The sequence below is a fragment of the Trematomus bernacchii genome, unplaced genomic scaffold (genome assembly GCF_902827165.1).
Source record: "Trematomus bernacchii unplaced genomic scaffold, fTreBer1.1, whole genome shotgun sequence".
Lineage (NCBI taxonomy): Eukaryota > Metazoa > Chordata > Actinopteri > Perciformes > Nototheniidae > Trematomus > Trematomus bernacchii.
In genome coordinates, this window is record NW_022987589.1 from 1,223,657 (window position 1) to 1,249,325 (window position 25,669).

Below are 25,669 nucleotides of genomic sequence, written 5' to 3' on the forward strand. Positions count from 1 at the left end.
GAGCAACAGAGGAGGGATCCCAGGACGGACAGACGTGCAATAGATGCCGTGTGTAAATCGAAGAGATAACACATTTTACAGCATAGGTATACCAAATGTTTGGAAATGCATGTGTCTATAATAAGAAGAAGAAGTCTGACTTTTCTCAGAAAAACTCAAAAGTTTTTGGTCATTTTGACTTTATTTGCCACATTTTGACTTTATTGTCAACAGTTTATTTGTGATGTTTTGAATTCATCCTCAAAATTGTGCCTTTTTAAAAAAAACATCACATTCATTCTCAACATTTCGACTTTATTTATATACAGTTGGACTGTATTTGGGATATTTTAAGTATATTTTCGACATATTGACTCTATTCCTCGTATGCAAAATAAAAAAATAATCTTCTTCCTCATCTTTTATCCCTATTGATTACAGCTACTGTAGAATCGTTTTCGTTTTCTTTATTCTCACCATTTCAACTTTCTTAAATCTTAAAAAATGAAATGTTTAAAACTCTTAAAACTTTGTTACCTTTCTTTGTTGATATTTCTCATTCATACTTAACATTTTCACCTTATTCTCATAGTGGTATTTCAACGTTATTCTCATCAGATATCATTATACTTTCAACTTTATTTTTGAAATTTGGACTTTATTCCAGAAAATTGAAAATGTATAAACAATTTAGAAAAGTCTTCCTGATATGTTCTCTCCTTTTGTCTAGCTCTAACACTAATACAACAATTTATTATATATACTGGAACCTAAACAATATATTTGTACATACAATCAGTACAGACAATTGTCTCATTTGTATGCAATGCATATATTTTGCTTTCCACTTCTAAATGACAAACATTACTTATGCATTGTCAATCGCAATAAAAAGATGTTTGATCAGAAACATAAATAAGATGCATGTGAGTTAAAGGTCTGCCCGGTGGTGCTGAGTGACAGCAGGGGGAGAGAGAGGGATCCTCCCCCGGAGCAGGAAGCTGCTGCTGGGACTGAGAAACACACAGAGAGAGGTGCTCTACAAAACAACCAGAGACTCTTCCAGCAGAATGTAGCCCCAACACAGACATCCAGCCCCACAACAAGCCTACATGTCCCGCAGGGTGCAACAGCAGCAGCCGGTCTAACAGACAGTGTTTCTCCCCCATGATGAAGGAGCTGCAGGGCTGCGGGATGCGGTCCTCGGTGGGCTTTCTGTCCCGCAGAGAGCTCACCGGACAGCCGCTACTGAAGGACGAGTTCCAGAGGCGGAGGATGGCCGGTTGCTCCAGCCTCTTCAAGAAGGACATGCTCGGTCACTTCGGATGCGTCAACGCCATTGAGTTCTCCAACAACGGAGGAGAATGGCTGGTTTCTGGTGAGAAATCATCCTTCTTCATGAGTTTAGTGTGTTAGCATGCTAACGCTAACTAGCCTGGCAGTCAACTGAAACCAATGGGTGAAAACACTCAAGCTATGCTAATTTAGCTTAGCGTTTCGTGCTAACATGCTAACAATAACTAGCCTTTTTTTTATGGTTTTGTGACTCTTTCTGTTTGTTTTTTAAAACTTAGATAGATAGATACTTTATTTATCCCAAACTGGGACGTTATTTGTGTCACAGCAGCAGTGTTGTCAAGCTTTACACGAGTTAGACATATTTAAAAGATAGAATAAGATAAAGGTATTCTGATTCTGATTCTGTAAAATAAAAATTAACATTAGCAGCAAGTGTAAACAAATTCACATAGAAAGGACATATATCATCATAATACACAATATAAAGAAAATGTTGATTAAATTGAATACTCTACAATATACGATCTCACTGAGATACATCCATATAAATAAATATATTACAGACACATATTGGCATCACTGTTTTAATACTCTAACTATTTTGTCTCATTGTGTATTTTTATGTATCTTCTCTTGCTCTGTAAAGCACTTTGGGCTGCATCTTGCATCAAAGGTGCTATACAAATAAAGTGTATTTATATTATTATTATGAGCCTGGCAGTCAGCTGAAACCATTCAAGCTATCCTAATTTAGCTTAGCTCTATATGCTAGCTGGCTAACGTCAAACACCCAGCAGCGGCTCTGAGGGCACCAGTCCCCCGGACCTGAGTCACATATTTCGGCCCAGAAACTCACACTGCTGCCGGTGTAAGGGACGTTATTATCCCGCTGGAGGGTTTAAAAATGTCAGCCTCCTGAAACTACAAAGATATTTACGTCCAGAGAGGATAAAATAATCATCTTCTGGCCTAGTATAACAACATGAGGCATGTCATTTTTATTTATTATTTCTAATTAATTGTGTTTACATTTATTTAGAGCACATTTTGATAATATCTTAGTTAAGCTTTTCTTTTTTTTCCTTTCTTTCATATTACATTGTTTGTACAATTGTTGTCTTGGGAGGATTTCAAAACATATTTTGTCTTATTTTTAGAGAATTTTGTATAGGATATTATGTGATTTATATAACGATTATTATTTTTGTATTATATTCTCATACAACAATAAAGGGGTGGAAACACTCATGCATTATTTAACAATATAACTTTTTTTGGTCTGAAATTAGCCGTTGTGCAGAACGATTACATTTGCCTTTAGGTACAATTTGCTGCCAATACTGTACTTTTACTTAAATAAGGTTTTAACCCATAATAGCTCTAAATCTTTCCATATCTCAACCCCTTCAGGTCTATAAGAAGTGATTGAAATCAACCAATCTGAGAAGTCAGTCTTTAGTTCCTACTCTAACTGTGCTTTGCATTTGACTAAGTTCTTGTTGTTCTTGTTGTTGTCTTCAGGAGGAGACGACCGTCGGGTTCTGCTGTGGAACATGGAGGAAGCTCTCCACGCTCGCTCCAAACCAGTGAAGCTGAAGGGAGAACATCTGTCCAACATCTTCTGCCTCGCCTTCGACAGCACCAACAGGAAGGTCTTCTCCGGAGGTAAGAATAAATAAACACTACATCTGCTGTCTGCTCCTTCACATCACAACAACAGAGTGTATTTCCTTTGACATGTGCAGGTATTTCTGTGGCTTGTAAATGTAGGGCAAGTCGGTAAAAGGTGGATATGGTTAGATTATAAAAAAGCGCTTGAGGATGCAATTTTTTATGCAGCAAAGTCAATTACCTTAGAATTCATAATCAAGGACTAAATCAAATGTATTATATAAGAATGTTTATGCAAATTGTACTGGACAAAAGCTACAGCTGCAACTATTTGATTACAATGTTGTTCATATTTTGTCATGCTAAAATGACACACAAGTTTTGTGCACAAGCATCCTTCACATTGTGATCCTCTGTTTGTTGATTGTGATTGTAGTAATGTGTTTTTATTACATGTACAGCACTTTGGCTCGACTAAAAATCGCTTTTAAATGTGCTATATAAATAAAACCTGATTTGATTTGATTTGATTTGATTTGATTTGATGTTTTGCAGGAAATGATGAACAGGTGATTCTTCACGATGTGGAAAGGTGGGTCAAATAACACCAAAATAATAATAACTGTTGCATCAAAACACCTCTTATATATTCCCAGGCTGTAGCATAAATAGCTTTGTTGGCTTTGCACTAACAACATGTTTTTGTGTGTGATTTTTGTTCCGACAGAATGGAAACCATTAACGTGTTCTTGCACATCGACGCTGTGTACAGTCTGTCCGTCAGCCCGGTGAACGACAACGTGTTCGCCAGCTCTTCTGACGACGGACGAGTCCTGATCTGGGACACCCGCGAGCCGCCAAGTACAGGTACATGCACAGTTTGTTTACTGTAAAGGTTGTTGTTGTTTTTTACAATAAAAATATCTTTATATAGTAATGCCTGGTGATGCTTAGGGCTGCATGCATCTAGAATAAAAGCACATTATTCTTGTTGGGAAAATACTGAATGTACTCTTCCAATATCAGAGTATATATATATATATATATATATATCAGAATTTTGAGAGCAAGTCAGAATTTTGAGAGAAAGTCAAAATGTTTAGATATTGAGAAAAGTCTGAATTTTGCGAAAAAGTCTGAATCTTGACATTTTGAGAAAAAGTCCGAATTTGGAGAAAGTCAGAATTTGGAGATTTTGAGAAAAAAGTCAGAATTTTTAGATTTTGAGAAAAAAGTCAGAATTTTTAGATTTTGAGAAAAAAGTCAGAATTTTTAGATTTTGAGAAAAAAGTCAGAATTTTTAGATTTTGAGAAAAAGTCAGAATTTGGAGGAAAAAGTCAGAATTTGGAGAGAAAGTCAGAATTTTGAGAGAAAGTAAGTATTTTGAGAGGAAGTCAGAATGTGGGATTTTCAGAAAAAAGCCAACATTTTGAGAAAAAAGTCAGTATTTTGTACATGACAGGATGTATCATCTACAAGAACCGGTATTCCTCCATCTTGTGACTGTGTAACTCCCTCTCTTGTATATCAGCATGTGAAGGACACTGTTTAGGAACTAGTTGATGCTCTGTATGTGATGACTACTTCCATTCTGGAGAGGATCAGAAATACATGGATCCTGATATTGAAGCTCAAGCCGGTGACTAGTTTTAGCCACATTTGGTGCAGCAGGAGGCGTGTTCCTGTAAAGTTAATTGTTTGTCAATAATAATAACTTTCTGTCGTAATACCTGGTGATGCTTAGGGCTGCCTGCATGTAGAATAAAAGCACATGGTTAAAAACAGATGATTTATGCCCTATATTTAAAAGTCTTGTCTATAGAATGTCCGTCAACCAGAGCCCAGTCTGCTCTGATTGGTTAGCTGACCGGCTCTGTTGTGATTGGTCAACCTGCTTAGAGATGTCCCGCCCCTTAGTCTATCACGTACAATGTTTTCGAGCGCTAGCCAATAGGAGCGCGACTGTCCGGAACTTTGGGATTTTAGCCTTTGTCGACCATTTACATGCACAGAAACCTATAGAACGCAGTACAGGAGAGGGGAACCCCCCCAAAAAGCAGAAACGGGCCTCTTTAAAGTATTGGAAGCTTGTGTAGGACCTCCTGCTGTGACTCAGTGAGACTTGTTGATACAAATGCAGCGGATCATCTTGCATGACGTCTTTCTATTTCGAAAGCTTCCCTGTGTCCGTGATGAACTAATAATACATTCAGCAACAGGCCTTTTATTTATGTTGCAGCACAGTGTGATTAAAAGTTTATTTTTATGTGAAATAAAAGAAAGAAATATATATCTGAATAAATAATTATAAAAATAAATACATTGAGAAAATCTCAATAAATTGAAATTAAATGTTAATAAAAAATAATCATATTAAATAAACACTGTTGTAAAATAACACTGTGCAAAACATACTTTTATTATTGAGTTATGTTTTTACTGGCTGCTACTTCACTAACTTTTATAATGTTGATGTAATTTTTTTTACATGTATCACATTACACAAACACAACCGAACATTCCCCAACATTAGACATATGGCAGATTACAAAATGATGCTAAAAAAATAAATAAAATAAAATAAAAAGTGTGCAGTTACTAGAAATCAGTTTAAAGTACAGATCAAGAATATAATTACATTTGCAAATTAACCAATTCAACCAAAATACAATGAAAGCACGTCCACAAACAGAGTACAGCTTGCAACTCTCCAAATAGATTAATTCAACATTTCCTCACAGTAGTTTAGTCTTTTCACTTTAACCTTCCATAGCTTCTGCAATGTCCCCATTTTCTATAAATTCCAAATGGTGTAAAATCCAGAAGCTTTCTTCCTTAGTGTATATGTGAGTTTCTCAAGAGCCAGACTCGAAGTTAAATTGTTTAACCAGTGGCCCAGGGAGGGGCAACCAACATTTTTCCAACTCAAAGCAATTGAGCGCCTGGCTTGTAGAAGGCAAAGGTTAGAAATGGTAAATGGACTGTACTTATATATAGCGCTTTATCCAGTCTTTACGACCCCTCAAAGCAATTGACATACTACATGTCATTCACACCCATTCATACAGAGCAGTGTACCTTACTCTAGGAACTAACATTCATACAGAGCAGTGTACCTTACTCTAGGAACTAACATTCATACAGAGCAGTGTACCTTACTCTAGGAACTGACATTCATACAGAGCAGTGTACCTTACTCTAGGAACTGACATTCATACAGAGCAGTGTACCTTACTCTAGGAACTAACATTCATACAGAGCAGTGTACCTTACTCTAGGAACTAACATTCATACAGAGCAGTGTACCTTACTCTAGGAACTAACATTCATACAGAGCAGTGTACCTTACTCTAGGAACTGACATTCATACAGAGCAGTGTACCTTACTCTAGGAACTGACATTCATACAGAGCAGTGTACCTTACTCTAGGAACTAACATTCATACAGAGCAGTGTACCTTACTCTAGGAACTAACATTCATACAGAGCAGTGTACCTTACTCTAGGAACTAACATTCATACAGAGCAGTGTACCTTACTCTAGGACCTAACATTCATACACATTCACACACCGTTGGCCATGCCATCGGGAGCAACTCAGGGTTAAGTATCTTGCCCAAGGATACATCGACATGTTGACTGCACGGGTTGGGATCGAACCCATAACCTTCTGGTTGAAAGACGACCGCACTCCCTCACAGCCACAGTTGCCCGAGAAGTAGAAGTAGTAGAAGTGTTGATTATCTTGTAAAATAAACTCTGATCTGTTCCTTTAGAGCCGTTCTGCCTGGCCAGCTACCCCTCAGCGTTCCACAGCGTGATGTTTAACCCGGTGGAGCCGAGGCTCATCGCCACCGCCAACTCCAAGGAGGGCGTGGGATTATGGGACATCCGAAAACCTCGCAGGTAACGCTTTTTTTATTTTATTTTTTTGTATTTATTATTTTTTAGACATGTATTTATTGATTTTTTTACATGATCACATTACACACCCAAACATTCCCCAACATTAGACATATGGCAGATCACAAAATAATGCAAAATAAAATAAATAAATAGTGTGCAGTTACTAGAACTCAGTTTAAAGTACAGACCAAGAATATAATTACATTTGCAAATTAACAAATTCAACAAAAATACAGGTAACACTTTTAATTTACCTGCGTCTATTTCCTGTGGGGAGAAGAGATCTGACTTGAGTCACTGAGGAATAATACAAGCAGTCCCCTGAGACACGTGTGACTTGTGATATTAAGCTATCAAAATACATATGTTTGAAATGAAATGAAAATGTTATGGCATGCAACTAAAGCACAGTGGAGGTAATAAAAAAAGATATTATTAGAAACAATTATTCAAGTAAAAGCATCTAGTAAGAAAGTAGAAAAATACTTAAAATAATTTGATTATATATATATATATATATATATATATATTATATTTGTCTGTGAATTAAGAAAAATATTTATTTATTTTTAATGTTATCTCTTCAAGTCATCGACATTTTTATTATCCATATTTGGTATTGCATTTTTGACTTTTTAATTAATCTGTGTGCAATTTACTGGTGTTTTTTTTATACTGGTCTAGCAACATAACCTGCACTATTTTATTCAAATGTTACATTTGCACAATTTTATTTTTATTTTAAATGTTTGTCTTCTGTCCTATATATAATATGTTGCGTTGTTGGAGGAGCTCGGGACCTAAGATTTTCAGATCCATAACTACACTGTAGCTACTGTGATGCGTGTTTGTCCAGCAGGTGGCGCTGTTGTCTTGCTGTTAAACTAACCAGCAGCTGCTGAGAGTAAATGTTTACAGTAAAGCATGAGTGTGAAAACTGTGGATAAAGTGTGTGTTTACATGCCCTCAGGTTTGCTTAGGTTTCTGTTACTAATGCATAAATAACAACACGTCCAACTAAACTGTGAGTCACTTCTGCTGTCATACGATACGATAATACTTTAATGGTCAGATCAAGTCTGAAATGTGACTTGCATCACAGCTGCTCCATGTGTAACATCAACAGACAAATATCAAGACACAGTACATGAAAAACAAACATTGAACATAACAGCACGATCACTGAGAGGAAACCTGCTCAAAGAGCCTTCAGCGTGCATTTGATCTGAGGCCTGTACTACGAAGCCGGATTTTCGCTTAGCCGGCTGACTTCAGGGAAAACTCTGGCTTTCCGGTCCTACGACGCTGGTTCTCTTTTTAGCGGGCTAGATCTCCATGGTAACTTATGCTGAGCGGCTAACCTCCTCGGGAGGAGGTTAGGTTGCAGGCTAAGAGATCAACTCAGTGAAAGCACCGCCTGCTGACCAATCAGAGCTCCGTGTGCGGAGTTTAAAGCGATCAATTCATATTACAGGATAGAGGAAATACAGAAAAACTGCCGTTGCAGGAAAGACGGCCGGCAAAAATCAACTGACTGTGTGAACGTGAAAATTAATAGAATATCCCCTCCCATCTTCAGAGCAATCTGACTATTATAACATTAGCGTTAAGAAAGCTTACTTAAATATCTGCCACAACATAAGTAACCGGATCAGAGTAACATTAAGTACAGTCCGCGGCACTGTGAGTGCAGACGTCGATGTGTCCCATTATCATATCACATCATAATGTATCATATATCTCCTTATTTGAGTCAGCTTCTTGAGCCGTATCTGGCCGTGCAACACTCACAGTGTCACATACTGTATGCAGAAGTATTATTTTAAGCAACACATTAAGTTGACGAAACACTCGAGTCAAATTCTCCTAATTAAAGTCAGATCGTGTCTTAGACGGGGCAGTGATTTCATAAACCTGTTAATGTACGCATTCAAACACTTTTTCTTTTACCAGCTGTATTCACCTTGCAGGTGCAGCTATGTGGCTTTGATCCTGGATAAAGTGTTTAAGTCATGGATGTTTAAAGTTTAACTTCTTCATATTTGACTAATATTAAAGTTCACTTTTCATTCAGGAAGTATGACGCTGCGCTGTCAGTACGCTTGTCCGTTTTTTGAGATTGGTCGAATGCTCCAAATACCACCCCTTTCATGTGAACGCGCACCTAACTAGATAGGACACGGCTGGCTTGAGCGATCCACTTGATAACCAGCGTCGTAGTACAGTTTAGCCAGAGCGCGTATGTTTTGGATTGGGCCAACCGGCTAACTCAAACATATCCAGGTTAGGAAAATCCGGCTTCGTAGTACAGGCCTCTGGACTAGGACTGACTGGAGCACAAAGGATGCTTCAGTCTGACTTTATTGAATCTCCCATTAGATGGTAGCAGTTCATATTCTCTGTTCAGAGCATGCTTTGGGTCCCAGATGATGTTGTTGGTCAGCCTCACAGGTTATTATGGTCTGCTGAGTCATAAAGTCTCTGACAGGGTTGACCAACAATCTTTGAGCAGATTTTTAACAGTGAGCTCTGACTCTGCAGAGAGACCATGTTTACAGGTAGAAGATCACTTTTACATTCTTTCACTTCCTAATATCTTCCTCTGATGTCTCCTCCTCTCCCTCAGCTCGTTGCTGCGTTACGGCGGCAGCATGTCTCTGCAGAGCGCCATGAGCGTCCGCTTCAACAGCTCGGGCACTCAGCTCCTCGCTCTGAGGCGCCGCCTGCCGCCCGTCCTCTACGAGCTGCACTCACGCCTGCCCAGCTTCCAGTTCGACAACCAGGGATACTTCAACTCCTGCACCATGAAGAGCTGCTGCTTCGCTGGGGACCGCGACCAGGTGGGCCTCAGATCCTCCACATAGTACAGATATCATCAATACTACGAGCAGCAGATACTAACATATTACAGATATCATTAATACTACGAGCAGCAGATACTAACATATTACAAATATCATTAATACTACGAGCAGCAGATACTAAAATAATACAAATATCATTAATACTACGAACAGCAGATACTTACTTAATACAAATATCATTAATACTACGAGCAGCAGATACTAACATAATACAAATATCATTAATACTACGAGCAGCAGATACTAACATAATACAAATATCATTAATACTACGAGCAGCAGATACTAACATAATACAAATATCATTAATACTACGAGCAGCAGATACTAACATATTACAAATATCATTAATACTACGAGCAGCAGATACTAACATAATACAAATATCATTAATACTACGAGCAGCAGATACTAACATATTACAAATATCATTAATACTACGAGCAGCAGATACTTACATATTACAAATATCATTAATACTACGAGCAGCAGATACTTACATAATACAAATATCATTAATACTACGAGAAGCAGATACTTACATATTACAAATATCATTAATACTACGAGCAGCAGATACTTACATAATACAAATATCATTAATACTACGAGCAGCAGATACTTACATATTACAAATATCATTAATACTACGAGCAGCAGATACTTACATAATACAAATATCATTAATACTACGAGCAGCAGATACTTACATAATACAAATATAAATATTACTACGAGCAGCAGATACTAACATAATACAAATATCATTAATACTACGAGCAGCAGATACTTACATAATACAAATATCATTAATACTACGAGCAGCAGATACTTACATAATACAAATATCATTAATACTACGAGCAGCAGATACTAAAATAATACAAATATCATTAATACTACGAGCAGCAGATACTAAAATATTACAAATATCATTAATACTACGAGCAGCAGATACTAACATAATATAAATATCATTAATACTACGAGCAGCAGATACTAACATAATACAAATATCATCAATACTACGAGCAGCAGATACTAACATAATACAAATATCATCAATACTACGAGCAGCAGATACTAACATAATACAAATATCATCAATACTACGAGCAGCAGATACTTACATAATACAAATATCATCAATACTACGAGCAGCAGATACTAACATAATACAAATATCATCAATACTACGAGCAGCAGATACTAACATAATACAAATATCATCAATACTACGAGCAGCAGATACTAACATATTACAAATATCATCAATACTACGAGCAGCAGATACTAACATAATACAAATATCATTAATACTACGAGCAGCAGATACTAACATATTACAAATATCATTAATACTACGAGCAGCAGATACTAACATAATACAAATATCATTAATACTACGAGCAGCAGATACTAACATATTACAAATATCATTAATACTACGAGCAGCAGATACTTACATATTACAAATATCATTAATACTACGAGCAGCAGATACTTACATAATACAAATATCATTAATACTACGAGCAGCAGATACTAACATAATACAAATATCATTAATACTACGAGCAGCAGATACTTACATAATACAAATATCATTAATACTACGAGCAGCAGATACTAACATATTACAAATATCATTAATACTACGAGCAGCAGATACTAAAATAATATAAATATCATTAATACTACGAGCAGCAGATACTAACATAATACAAATATCATTAATACTACGAGCAGCAGATACTAACATAATACAAATATCATTAATACTACGAGCAACAGATACTAACATATTACAAATATCATTAATACTACGAGCAGCAGATACTTACATAATACAAATATCATTAATACTACGAGCAGCAGATACTAGCATAATACAAATATCATTAATACTACGAGCAGCAGATACTAACATATTACAAATATCATTAATACTACGAGCAGCAGATACTAACATATTACAAATATCATTAATACTACGAGCAGCAGATACTAGCATAATACAAATATCATTAATACTACGAGCAGCAGATACTAGCATAATACAAATATCATTAATACTACGAGCAGCAGATATTAACATAATACAAATATCATTAATACTACGAGCAGCAGATACTAACATATTACAAATATCATTAATACTACGAGCAGCAGATACTAGCATAATACAAATATCATTAATACTACGAGCAGCAGATACTAACATAATACAAATATCATTAATACTACGAGCAGCAGATGCTAACATAATACAAATATCATCAATACTACGAGCAGCAGATACTAACATAATACAAATATCATTAATACTACGAGCAGCAGATATTAACATAATACAAATATCATTAATACTACGAGCAGCAGATACTAGCATAATACAAATATCATCAATACTACGAGCAGCAGATACTAACATAATACAAATATCATTAATACTACGAGCAGCAGATATTAACATAATACAAATATCATTAATACTACGAGCAGCAGATACTTACATAATACAAATATCATTAATACTACGAGCAGCAGATACTTACATAATACAAATATCATTAATACTACGAGCAGCAGATACTAAAATAATACAAATATCATTAATACTACGAGCAGCAGATACTAAAATATTACAAATATCATTAATACTACGAGCAGCAGATACTAACATAATATAAATATCATTAATACGACGAGCAGCAGATACTTACATATTACAAATATCATTAATACTATGAGCAGCAGATACTAACATAATACAAATATCATCAATACTACGAGCAGCAGATACTAACATAATACAAATATCATCAATACTACGAGCAGCAGATACTAACATAATACAAATATCATCAATACTACGAGCAGCAGATACTTACATAATACAAATATCATCAATACTACGAGCAGCAGATACTAACATAATACAAATATCATCAATACTACGAGCAGCAGATACTAACATAATACAAATATCATCAATACTACGAGCAGCAGATACTAACATATTACAAATATCATCAATACTACGAGCAGCAGATACTAACATAATACAAATATCATTAATACTACGAGCAGCAGATACTAACATATTACAAATATCATTAATACTACGAGCAGCAGATACTAACATAATACAAATATCATTAATACTACGAGCAGCAGATACTAACATATTACAAATATCATTAATACTACGAGCAGCAGATACTTACATATTACAAATATCATTAATACTACGAGCAGCAGATACTTACATAATACAAATATCATTAATACTACGAGCAGCAGATACTAACATAATACAAATATCATTAATACTACGAGCAGCAGATACTTACATAATACAAATATCATTAATACTACGAGCAGCAGATACTAACATATTACAAATATCATTAATACTACGAGCAGCAGATACTAAAATAATATAAATATCATTAATACTACGAGCAGCAGATACTAACATAATACAAATATCATTAATACTACGAGCAGCAGATACTTACATAATACAAATATCATTAATACTACGAGCAGCAGATACTAACATAATACAAATATCATTAATACTACGAGCAGCAGATACTAACATATTACAAATATCATTAATACTACGAGCAGCAGATACTTACATAATACAAATATCATTAATACTACGAGCAGCAGATACTAGCATAATACAAATATCATTAATACTACGAGCAGCAGATACTAACATATTACAAATATCATTAATACTACGAGCAGCAGATACTAGCATAATACAAATATCATTAATACTACGAGCAGCAGATACTTACATATTACAAATATCATTAATACTATGAGCAGCAGATACTAACATAATACAAATATCATCAATACTACGAGCAGCAGATACTAACATAATACAAATATCATCAATACTACGAGCAGCAGATGCTAACATAATACAAATATCATCAATACTACGAGCAGCAGATACTAACATAATACAAATATCATTAATACTACGAGCAGCAGATACTAACATAATACAAATATCATTAATACTACGAGCAGCAGATATTAACATAATACAAATATCATTAATACTACGAGCAGCAGATGCTAACATAATACAAATATCATCAATACTACGAGCAGCAGATACTAACATAATACAAATATCATTAATACTACGAGCAGCAGATATTAACATAATACAAATATCATTAATACTACGAGCAGCAGATACTAGCATAATACAAATATCATTAATACTACGAGCAGCAGATATTAACATAATACAAATATCATTAATACTACGAGCAGCAGATACTAGCATAATACAAATATCATTAATACTACGAGCAGCAGATACTAACATATTACAAATATCATTAATACTACGAGCAGCAGATACTAACATATTACAAATATCATTAATACTACGAGCAGCAGATACTAACATAATACAAATATCATTATTTAACCAGGATAGGTCTGATTGAGATTAAAATCTATTTTCCAAGAGAGTCCTGGCCCAAGAATGTTAACAGTTACAGACAATTTTAAAACACACAATCACAACACAGTCATACACCAAGTTAGCCAAAGCATTTACAGACACGGGCCGTTTCTCAATGTCGAGTATACCTGCTGCAGAGCCACTATTTCAAGTATACTACGTCATTGAGTGGCGCCGAATGCTGGGCTTTTAACATGCATTTAAACAGTCCTTCTGCGCCACTCGATGACGTAGTATACTTGAAATAGTGGCTCTGCAGCAGGTATACTCCACATTGAGAAACGGCCACAGCTTCCTGCTTCAAGGTCATTTAGAGTCGCTTTGAGTCTGTTTAAAGAAACCAGCTCTCTGAGTTTCAGCTCTATTTGAATCTGGCTCAAAGCCTCAGGAGCAGCGTAACACTGCAAGGAGGAGGGGTGGAAACTTGGTTTATGATGATAATAATAATAATAAATGTTATTTATATAGCGCTTTTCATAATGCTCAAAGCGCTTATCATGAAGGGAAATAAAAGACATGGTTGTATGAAATTATAAGCAGAAAGTAAAACAAGCCGTGCTGAATTTGAAGGAACATTTATTATTATTATTGATTCTTAATTTATTATTATTATGTATTATAGTTAGATCATTCAAAGGTGGGGTAGGTAACTTTGGAGAAACCAGCTCGAGTGCGCTAGAATTTGAAAATACACAACCACAAACTTCCTTACAGAGCCCCTCCTCCAACACACACGAACGCGCACATGACCAATGAGGGCACGAGATAAGTTTGTGCACAGATGGAAGGCTGACAGGCAGGTAGGCCATCCAGTTATTTTAGCCGAGCCGGCTCAGATGATTGGTCGTGCTTTTTACAGTATTACGGCTTCCACAGATGACATTTTTTAATGTATTTTTTGTCAAAGCATTTAATGTATTCATTGCTATCGGGATGTTAAGAGCATTCCATGGAATATAACAAAAAGTGTATCTCAAGCCGGTTTCTCAAACTTACCTACCCCACCTTTAAAGCATTATAATTGGACATTTAAATAAACATTTTTTACGTAAAAAGCCAGAATATGGTAATATATAATAAATATGTTTAAAAAAAGCAATAGTTATAAAATACAAGATTAAAATAACAAGTAAATATTAACATACTAAGAGTAGCTAGACATGTATCTAAAGAATTATACAACTGTGCAAAGTAGTTGCATTTTAACTTTTTATTTAAATGTAAATGCAATGAACTGTAGTGTGTTAATATGTGCAGAGTTATAGAGTAAAGGATGTCTGAAATCATCCCGTTCAAGTGCATGCACTTCTATGAAATCAATACCTTCTATGTAAATATATAATGCATATAAGATATCGCTCTCAGGGGAGTGATCGAGCTCCTGGTTCATGAAAACAAACCGTGCAGACTTTGTTTTATCTGTTTCTTTAAAATGTGAGGAACATGTGGGAGCAGTGGAGATAAAAATAGAATAATGAGTTCCTGCTGTATTTCTTCCTCCTCCTCCTCCTCCTCCTCAGACATGAGCTCACCCTGCAGACATGTTTGTTATGTTAGCATTATTCTCTGGTGTCGTGAAGATTTAAAAAAACAATCCTGCGCTTCAAGAGTGACGGAGGAATTGTAATGTTAGAGGATCAGCTGCTGCAACTGGGAAACCTGGAGATGGATTGGTTTAGTGACTGCAACAGGGATGGGTGTAGAGAAAGACCTTTGATCACTGATGTATATACACAAATGTATAAAGAAAATCTAAAACTTAGAGGTTAGGTTCCTTAGAACAATAAAAAGTCACAAAATTACTAGTAAAAGTAAAGAAATACTACAAAAAGGCAAAATTACTACAAAATGTCACAAACTAACTACAAATTACTACAAAATGTCACAAACTAACTACAAGAAGATGCCAAATTACTACAAAAAGTCACAAACTAACTACAAATTACTACAAAATGTTGCTATATAAGTTCTATGAGGATTTCTCATTTCTCTAAACGCCTGCTGCTTCCACTCCTCTCTCCTCGGTTCCCCTCCTCGACTCCTCCGCTCGCATCTCCTGTGGGCGGGACTAAGGCACGAGGATAGGAGTCGAGGATAGGAGTCGAGGATAGGAGTCGAGGATAGGAGTCGAGGAGGGGAAATGAGAGAATTGAGAAGCCTTCTATGAGAATTTGTAAAGAGAGGAACCCTTTATTATTAGTTCTCTGTGAAGTCATTACAGAAAACTGAACTGATACAAAGGACCGCTTTCTGGCTGAAGTTCTCCTTTAGGAAACCGCTTGTTTGCTCTCACAGCGTTTTCAGAAACGTCCTCATGGAGTCCCGAAGTCTGGAGGATTTTCTCAGGTTGATGTGAAATCAGAGAGCAGGGTGGCAGCACACAGAGGTGATGAAGAGGAGGAGGAGGAAGAGCTGGTGTCACATTCCTGCCTGATTCTGCAGGTGTTCACCGTTCAGCCCTAAAGCTACAGGCACCAACATTAATGTGATTTATTGCCATGCCAGATAGTTACTATTTTTCAACAAAAAAAGGAACACAGAGTTTTAAAAATTATTACAAAATTATTATAAAGAAACCCTTTACTCACGATGACTAAAAAAAGACTAAACGGAGACACACATGACCACAAAAAGTCACAGAATTTCCCTAAAGAGACACAAAATGAATAAAAACAGACGTAAAATAACTCAAAACAGACATAAAATGACTACATAACTACAAAGTCAAAAAGGAACTACAAAGTGGCATTAAACTTAATTAAAGAGACATATATGGCCGAAAAAAAAGTCACAAAATCATCCCAAAGACCCACAAAATGATAACTAAACATCTACAAGAGACACAGAAACAGGTTGAACAACAATAAAGAAGTGGGGCGGTTTTCATGTCTGTTCCCAGGAGCCCATTATCTCATAATCAGGATCTAAACCTGCTGCTGCTGCTATCAGATATTTCTCTCAGTCCGTTCCTCTTCATGTTACATACGTGTTTATAAGAACATGCCTGTAACATACCTGCAGCGACAGACAGGTCTAATGGCGCATTTCCACTACAGCACGGAGCGCGATTTAAGCGTGCTGTGCCGTGCCGTGCCCGGCCCGTTTTTGGTTGCGTTTCCACTAGGCGTAGTTCCGGCTAGCGGGTACTTTTTCACAGTTTTTCTGGCTCTCCAAAATCGAGGTTCTTTCCGGGCCAACAACCGGGCTGAGTATGCTAAACTAGTGAGAGAATCACTGGCAACTACAACAAAATGAACATATTTGACCGTGATTTAATTGTAATACACGTTTCAAAATGATGCCGAAGTAACAACATACTGATACCGGTTAGTAAAAACCATGAATTAATGCTTTGTCAAGTCTGCAGACAGACGGCAGGCGAAGAACCTTTTAAAATGCGTGTTTTCTGAATGGAGATTGGCTAAGCTAACGCAGTATATGCTCCGACCGTCCACACTCACAACAACGGCCTATACAGACATAAATAAAGCAGCGACTGTATTCACCATGACACAGGCAGTCTGTGGTTTGTACTTGTTTCACTTTTGTCTAGTTTCTGAACAGATGGGAGGAGCTGTGAGCTCTGAGGGCTAACGGCTAACGGCTGATGTTGGTTTTGTGTTTCGCATTGAAGATGACGTCACGGCTCCGCCTACACTGCGTTACTATAGTTACTGCCCCAGTTCCTAAACTGTAATGGAAACGCAGCATAAAGTGAGCCTGGCCTACCTATACCGTACTAAGCCGTGCGAGTCCCTGCTGTGGAAATGCGCCATAAGTGGAGCCATGTGTTACACAGAGTAATTAAGGAACAGAAACAGGAAGTGATCATCGGGTCACATCCACAATATGAGGGTAACAAGTGTTTCCCTTAGAGTGTGTGTGTGTGTGTGTGTGTGTGTGTCTCTGAACATGCCTCTGTTCCCTCCTCAGTACATCTTGTCTGGCTCCGACGACTTCAACCTCTACATGTGGAAAATCCCAAAGGACCCAGAAGCCTGTGAGCAATGTTGTTTTAACTCATTTCAGATCACATTACACACCCAATTTCAGTTGGAAGCTTTCAGGAATTAACCTACATTTTTTGAGGATGTAATTCTAAAACAAATATTTTTATTTTTTCAGATAAGATTTATTAAAGAATAAATAGTGGTTTATTTGTACCTTATTTTAGATCACATCACACAGCTATCGTTAGTTGGACACTTACAGGAAATAATCAAAAGGTTTAAAAAATGTTTAGGATGTAATTTAAAGAATAAATATAGTGGTGAAACAAATCCTGATCGCCCTTGAAAAAGTTAAAAATAACTCGCTGTGAAGTCAAATTTAATAACTCTGGGAAGAAAATCCCAAAAATGCGTCCAGGAATGCAGCTCCACCTTTACACATTTATGGACTTCATTTTTTCCACAGATTACTCACTCTGAAAATATGTGCACCGGGAACAGACTGTTGGTTCTACTGGGGATTACTTTACCGTCTGTGTTGGTTTTAATGACTTCTTATTCTTCTGTGTTTTGTATTAAATTAATATATCACTCGACACCGGTTTGAGAATCAATAATCAGGTACCAATTTATTCTTGCAAGAAGGAGCAGGGTTAAATCACATAGGGTTGTCAAACTCAAATACAAAGTGGGCCAAAATAAAAAAATCCGTACTAGTCGAGGGCCGGACTGGTTCAATGTTTATTGCAGAACTTATTGAAATGAACTTATTGCACATATTAAACCTGGAACTAACAACGCTTAAATTATTTCCTATAAAAACAACATTAAACATTAAATAATCAGTTTCATTCATTTCTTATGATTACATTTCTCCACAGGCCAACAACAGCTTCAAAGAAACTATTTCCCTCAAAGAAAAAACCAAACATGCCCTGTTGTCTCAAGAAAGAAAGTGCAGAAGGAAACATCCATGTAAACTCAGTGTGCTGCTCTGTGATGCTAGTTCAAACCAGATACATGGCATCTCATCTTGGGTGCAAGTTCATCAATGTTTGGGGTCAGGCTCTGAGCGGAGGAGACCCTCAGGGTTGAGTGAAGGTGTGCGTGCAATATACTGGCGGGCCAGATCTAATAGTAATTAGAAATTATCCTGCGGGCCGAAATTAAATCCACCAAGGGCCTGATTTGGCCCCCGGGCCTTGAGTTTGACACATGTGACATAGAGGGATATGGTTCAACTCACATACATGAGGTATGCTGCTCAAAGGAACAGGAAAGCACATCAAGCTTATATAGTCTTAAATTCAGTCCCACTCATAGTCGTAAATCGGTTTGGTGTCGGCAGGTCTCCGTTCATGCAGGTATTTCCATTTACGATGATGTTGATCTTTGCCCCTCAAAGGGTGGGAAGACAAGAGATAGGTGTCTTCCCATCTGTATATAAACCAAGTGAATTATGCCCTGCCTCCTCCTATCTAAAGAGGAGGCAGCTGCAAGGTCATACACAGTACCATGGTTGTTAGATAACATAGGAATAGGAAAGTAACTTGTATTTTCCCCGACATAAACTCATTGTTTTCCTTTCTTTAAGGGGGCGCAGGCCGGGTGGTAAACGGTGCGTTCATGATCCTGAAGGGCCATCGGTCCATCGTGAACCAGGTGCGCTTCAACCCTCACACCTACATGATCTGCTCCTCTGGCGTGGAGAAAGTCATCAAGGTGAGTCAACATCAGCGCTGTGTGTTTAATAAAGAGACAAAGGTATTTTATTTTGAAGAGCCGCTATATATGGGATACTGAATTCCTAACATTCATAGCATTGGAATGTTTTATTTTGAAAATTGCAAAATAACTAAAAAAAGAGTAGAATATTTTTTTTAAAGCCACTAAATTCATAGCATTTGAATAGTGTATATTGTGAAGATATATATATATATATATATATATATATATATATATAAATATAAATATATTTTTGTTCTTCTTTTAATATTTAAAATATATTTCTTTCATTTCTCTGTTGTGATTGGTCAACCGCTTAGATGTCCCGCCCCTTAGCGGTGTCACGGTATCACGTACAATGTGTTGGAGCGCTAGCCAATAGGAGTGCAATGTTAACCGACAAGGTACCAAGGTAATAATATTAATTAGGGGGAAAAAAGATGGATTATTATTTTTATTTTTATTATGTTTTATATAAATACAAATAATTTAGATAATTATTTGGGACATAATAATACATCCCTATTGCATCATCAGTTTTTTCTTCTTGTAATTAAAATTAAATTAAGCATTTGATTTGTTAAGTTCATTGACAAAAACCCTCCTCACTACACTGAGGTTTTTTTTACGCTGCTAGAATATCAGCTGTTGTTTTTTTAAATCACATGTTTCTGTAATCCCTGAGTCGCAGCGTCACGATGTTGGCTCGGTTTCTCTCCTCTGGTTTTGTTTTGGCCGACTCACTTCAGTTTCATCACTCAGATATGTTGTGCTCTGCTGATAGAAACTGAACACATGTTGTTTTGTTATCAGAAAAACACTCCCACTCTTTTCATGATCTCAGACTGAAAATGAGAGTGAGAAGAGCAATAAAAAAGCTCCTCTGGTCTTCAGTTACACTGTATTTAACTTAACGTGTCAAAATACCATTTAAATTAAATAATATGGTGCTTATATGTCAAATCATATCCCACTTAATAACACGTCTTTGATCGATACTGATCCTGCAAGAAAATCTCTCCATAATTATGTTTTTAATTAAAGTGACCATAATGATGTAAAACGATCATTCCCTTTTAATTAGAATACTTTATTTATTCAGTGTTATTGGGTACAAAGTAGAAAAATTAATCGAATGTGTTGATCAAATATCATGCAGCCCTATGTCTAAAATGCTCTCTTAAAGGGGACCTATCATGCAAAATGCACTTTTGTGCGTCTTTTATACATGAATACGTGTCCCCGGTGTTCCAGGGAACTCACCAAGTGTCAGAAAACACAACCCTCTCTATTTTCCTCCATACCCAAATCTCTAAAAAAGGAGCTGCAACGGATCTGATACAGACTGATCCAGATTTGAACACTTCTATGTCGTCACAGAAGTGGCGCTACGGCTATTGGGCCAACTCTCCACCTATCAGGGGAATGTGGGGTTGGGCCACGGCCGGCCATTGCCGCTCGAAAGCGCTGGAGACGCTGTAGTACATATGCCAGGCCTGTAAGTGGCGCTGTAGTCTGCCACAAAAGCAGCGAAGAAGACTTCCCGCGCATGGTTACCATGGTTACCCTTCTGTTTATTCTCCGCTGTGGCTTTCTTTCCCCCTCCCCGAGGCAAGCGTTTGCTCCCGCTGCTTTAATTCAATGCAATCCCTCCCCGTCGAGGCAAGCACTGTAATTCTCTCCGGTTAGTCCACCAGCAGATGACAAACACCCACCTCTCCGCCTCTTCCAAGGAACGAGGGGACCGTGCGGCAGAGTTTCAGTTTCAGTTTGTTTCGCCGGTCAAGATGTCCGTTAAAGTTTAAATCTTCCGGACAAAATTAGAAAAGTGCCGGTCAATGGTCTTCTTTGTTATTTATTGAGCTTTAAAACAAATGAATAACGACTCTATATAATAAAACACGGAGGACGGAGATCTCTTTTTCTCCCCCTCTTCTGACTTGATCAGAGCACGCTCCCCTCTTCTGACTTGATCAGAGCACGCTCCCCTCTCCTGCAGGGGGGCGTGGTCAGCTGCAGCTCACAGAATCAGCCCCCTGCAAAAACAGGGCTGGAGAACAGCAAATAGAGCGAAATGAGGCATGGCTAAAATGCATGATCTGTTTGGTATTTTGAAAACAGAAACGTATAAATATACCTTATATAGGTATGGCCCTACAATATATCATTTAAATATAGCATGATAGGTGTCCTTTCATTTGACTTCTCCCATTGAAATCAGGTAATCAGATTTCCTCAGATATTGGTCATCACAAACGGTGTAAAGATCCATGTGTCAGAGGAGGAGACTTACAATAAGTGAGACTATGAAGGGAGTATGAGAAAAATAAAGAACTTTTTGAACATTAAAGCATGGAGACATGTCACAGGAGAGACACAACATACTGATTTACTCCTGAACATCAGCAGGAGAGGACTCTTTAAAGTAGAGACACTACATACTGATTTACTCCTGAACATCAGTAGGAGAGGACTCTTTAAAGTAGAGACACTACATACTGATATACACCTGAACATCAGCAGGAGAGGACTCTTTAAAGTAGAGACACTACATACTGATATACACCTGGACATCAGCAGGAGAGGACTCTTTAAAGTAGAGACACTACATACTGATATACACCTGAACATCAGCAGGAGAGGACTCTTTAAAGTAGAGACACTACATACTGATATACACCTGAACATCAGCAGGAGAGGACTCTTTAAAGTAGAGACACTACTTACTGATATACACCTGAACATCAGCAGGAGAGGACTCTTTAAAGTAGACACTACATACTGATATACACCTAAACATCAGCAGGAGAGGACTCTTTAAAGTAGAGACACTACATACTGATATACACCTGAACATCAGCAGGAGAGGACTCTTTAAAGTAGAGACACTACATACTGATATACACCTGAACATCAGCAGGAGAGGACTCTTTAAAGTAGAGACACTACATACTGATATACACCTGAACATCAGCAGGAGAAGACTCTTTAAAGTAGAGACACTACATACTGATATACACCTGAACATCAGCAGGAGAGGACTCTTTAAAGTAGAGACACTACATACTGATATACACCTGAACATCAGCAGGAGAAGACTCTTTAAAGTAGAGACACTACATACTGATATACACCTGAACATCAGCAGGAGAGAACTCTTTAAAGTAGAGACACTACATACTGATATACACCTGAACATCAGCAGGAGAGAACTCTTTAAAGTAGAGACACTACTTACTGATATACACCTGAACATCAGCAGGAGAGGACTCTTTAAAGTAGAGACACTACATACTGATATACACCTGAACATCAGCAGGAGAGGACTCTTTAAAGTAGAGACACTACATACTGATATACACCTGAACATCAGCAGGAGAGGACTCTTTAAAGTAGAGACACTACATACTGATATACACCTGAACATCAGCAGGAGAGGACTCTTTAAAGTAGAGACACTACATACTGATATACACCTGAACATCAGCAGGAGAGGACTCTTTAAAGTAGAGACACTACATACTGATATACACCTGAACATCAGCAGGAGAGGACTCTTTAAAGTAGAGACACTACATACTGATATACACCTGAACATCAGCAGGAGAGGACTCTTTAAAGTAGAGACACTACATACTGATATACACCTGGACATCAGCAGGAGAGGACTCTTTAAAGTAGAGACACTACATACTGATATACACCTGAACATCAGCAGGAGAGGACTCTTTAGATGAGACAGGATACATGTGGGAACTTTCTGCAGTAATAAAACCAAGTTTTCTGTTTCTCATTCTGGTATTCTATCTTTTTATGTGCTTGACTTTATTATTGTTCATCCCCCTCAGGCGTGGAGTCCGTACCAGCAGCCGGAGAGTCTGGGGGATCTGGAGGGCCGGGTGGAGGATAAGTCCCGCAGCCTGTACACTCACGAGGAGTACATCTCCCTGGTGCTGAACTCCGGCTCCGGGCTCTCCCACGACTACGTGAGCCAGTCGATCCAGGAGGACCCGCGCATGATGGCCTTCTTCGACTCGCTGGTGCGCCGCGAGATCGAGGGCTGGAGCTCCGACTCGGACTCGGACCTGAGCGAGGAGGCCATCATGCAGCTGCACGCCCGTGGACGAAGAACCACCACCAGAACCACACCAACACTTCCTCTTACTCTTCCTCCTCCGGCTGCTGCTGCTGCTGTTGCTGCTGCTCCTCACAGCGACTCAGAGAACTCCTCCTCTTCCTCACTGGTTACGGAGGATCGTCTGAGGAGGAGAAGAAGGAGGAGAAGGAGAAACCAGAGCCAAGTTTCGGGGTTCCTTGTGAACGAGGATTCGGACTCTGAGTTCTGGTTGGACCCGATGCCGCGTCCTCGCTCCCCTAGCCCCCAAGAAAACTCTGCGCTCTCCAGTGCCGCCTCCTCCTCCTCCTCGCCGTCGCTCCCTACCGCCGTCGCCGCTGCTTCCTCTTCCTCTTCCTCCTCTTCCTCCTCCAGCTCCAGCAGCGAGGATGAGCAGCGTCGCAGCGCGGTGAGGAGGAGGAACGTGATGCGGCGCCGACGCATGAACGTGGTCTCCAGAGCCGAAGATCGACCCGATCCGACGCCGCTGTTCTCCGCCGTCGACTCCTGCAACTACCCGTGCATATCTGTGGACGATTTCACCTCCTCTTCATCTGGGGAGGTGCAGAAACCCAGAGAGGAAGAGGAGGAGGAAGAGGAGGAGGAGGAGGAGCTGAGTCCGTCTGACTTTGTGTGTCTGAGCCCGGAGGAGGCTGGACACCGGACTGGAGATAAAGGGGGATGTGAGGGAGGGGAGGCGGGCAGCAGCTCCTTCACTTTGGACTCCTTGAGCCGTGGGACTAAAGGGCGCCACCGGACTGCAGCTCCTCCCCCCCAGAGAGAGGAGGTCCAGAGAGAGGAGGTCCAGAGAGAGGAGGTCCAGAGAGAGAGGGTCCAGAGAGAGAGGGTCCAGAGAGAGGAGGTCCAGAGAGAGACGGTCCAGAGAGAGGAGGTCCAGAGAGAGACGGTCCAGAGAGAGAGGGTCCAGAGAGAGGAGGTCCAGAGAGAGACGGTCCAGAGAGAGACGGTCCAGAGAGAGAGGGTCCAGAGAGAGGAGGTCCAGAGAGAGAGGGTCCAGAGAGAGGAGGTCCAGAGAGAGAGGGTCCAGAGAGAGGAGGTCCAGAGAGAGACGGTCCAGAGAGAGACGGTCCAGAGAGAGGAGGTCCAGAGAGAGGGGGTCCAGAGAGAGGAGGTCCAGAGAGAGGGGGTCCTGAGAAAGGAGGTCTTGAGAGAGAACCTCCTCACCTCCTCGGACTCAGAGGAGGACCCCCGGCCCCCGAGGGGGAGCGCTCTGAAACGGACTCGTGTCGCGTCAGACGACGGAGGCTCTCCTTCAGAGAAAAGATGTAAAACATAACGACTCCAAGACAAATCGTTAAAAAGACTTTGTTTAGAAAGAAAGTGGGTTTTTATTGGTAACTCAGATTTTTCTTTTGATACGTCTCAAACTCACTGATGTTGACGTAAAGAAACTACAAACATTTGTTAATTAGTTGCTGAACAAATGTAATTATTCCTTTGGTCAAACCGGAGAAACATTTGAAAGCTAACGACTCGGAGAGAAATCGTTGAAAATGTTCAATTGGAGAGAAAAGTGTTTTTTTTATGGGTTTCTATAACTCAGATATTTCTTTTTATACGTCTTAAACGCACTGATTTTGACGTTCGGGAACTACGAATGAAAGAAAGTGGTTATTTTTTGTCATCAGTCCTTTGGTCGAACCAGAGATGACAGTAAAAGATGGAAGATTTAAAAAAAGTTAAATTGTTGAT

The 25,669-nt window shown here is 38.5% G+C and overlaps 1 protein-coding gene across 1 annotated transcript; it reads left to right on the top strand.

The window, feature by feature from the left end:
* The first annotated feature begins 960 nt into the window (after positions 1-960).
* On the top strand, positions 961-25,253 carry dcaf5 (ddb1 and cul4 associated factor 5). The gene is made up of 9 exons (XM_034129017.1): positions 961-1,357; positions 2,800-2,943; positions 3,445-3,481; positions 3,617-3,756; positions 6,667-6,796; positions 9,423-9,636; positions 18,101-18,167; positions 19,712-19,839; positions 23,691-25,253. Exons 1-9 carry the CDS (start codon positions 1,147-1,149, stop codon positions 25,251-25,253), a joined length of 2,634 nt encoding a protein of 877 aa, XP_033984908.1. The 5' UTR covers positions 961-1,146.
* Positions 25,254-25,669: the final 416 nt, after the last annotated feature.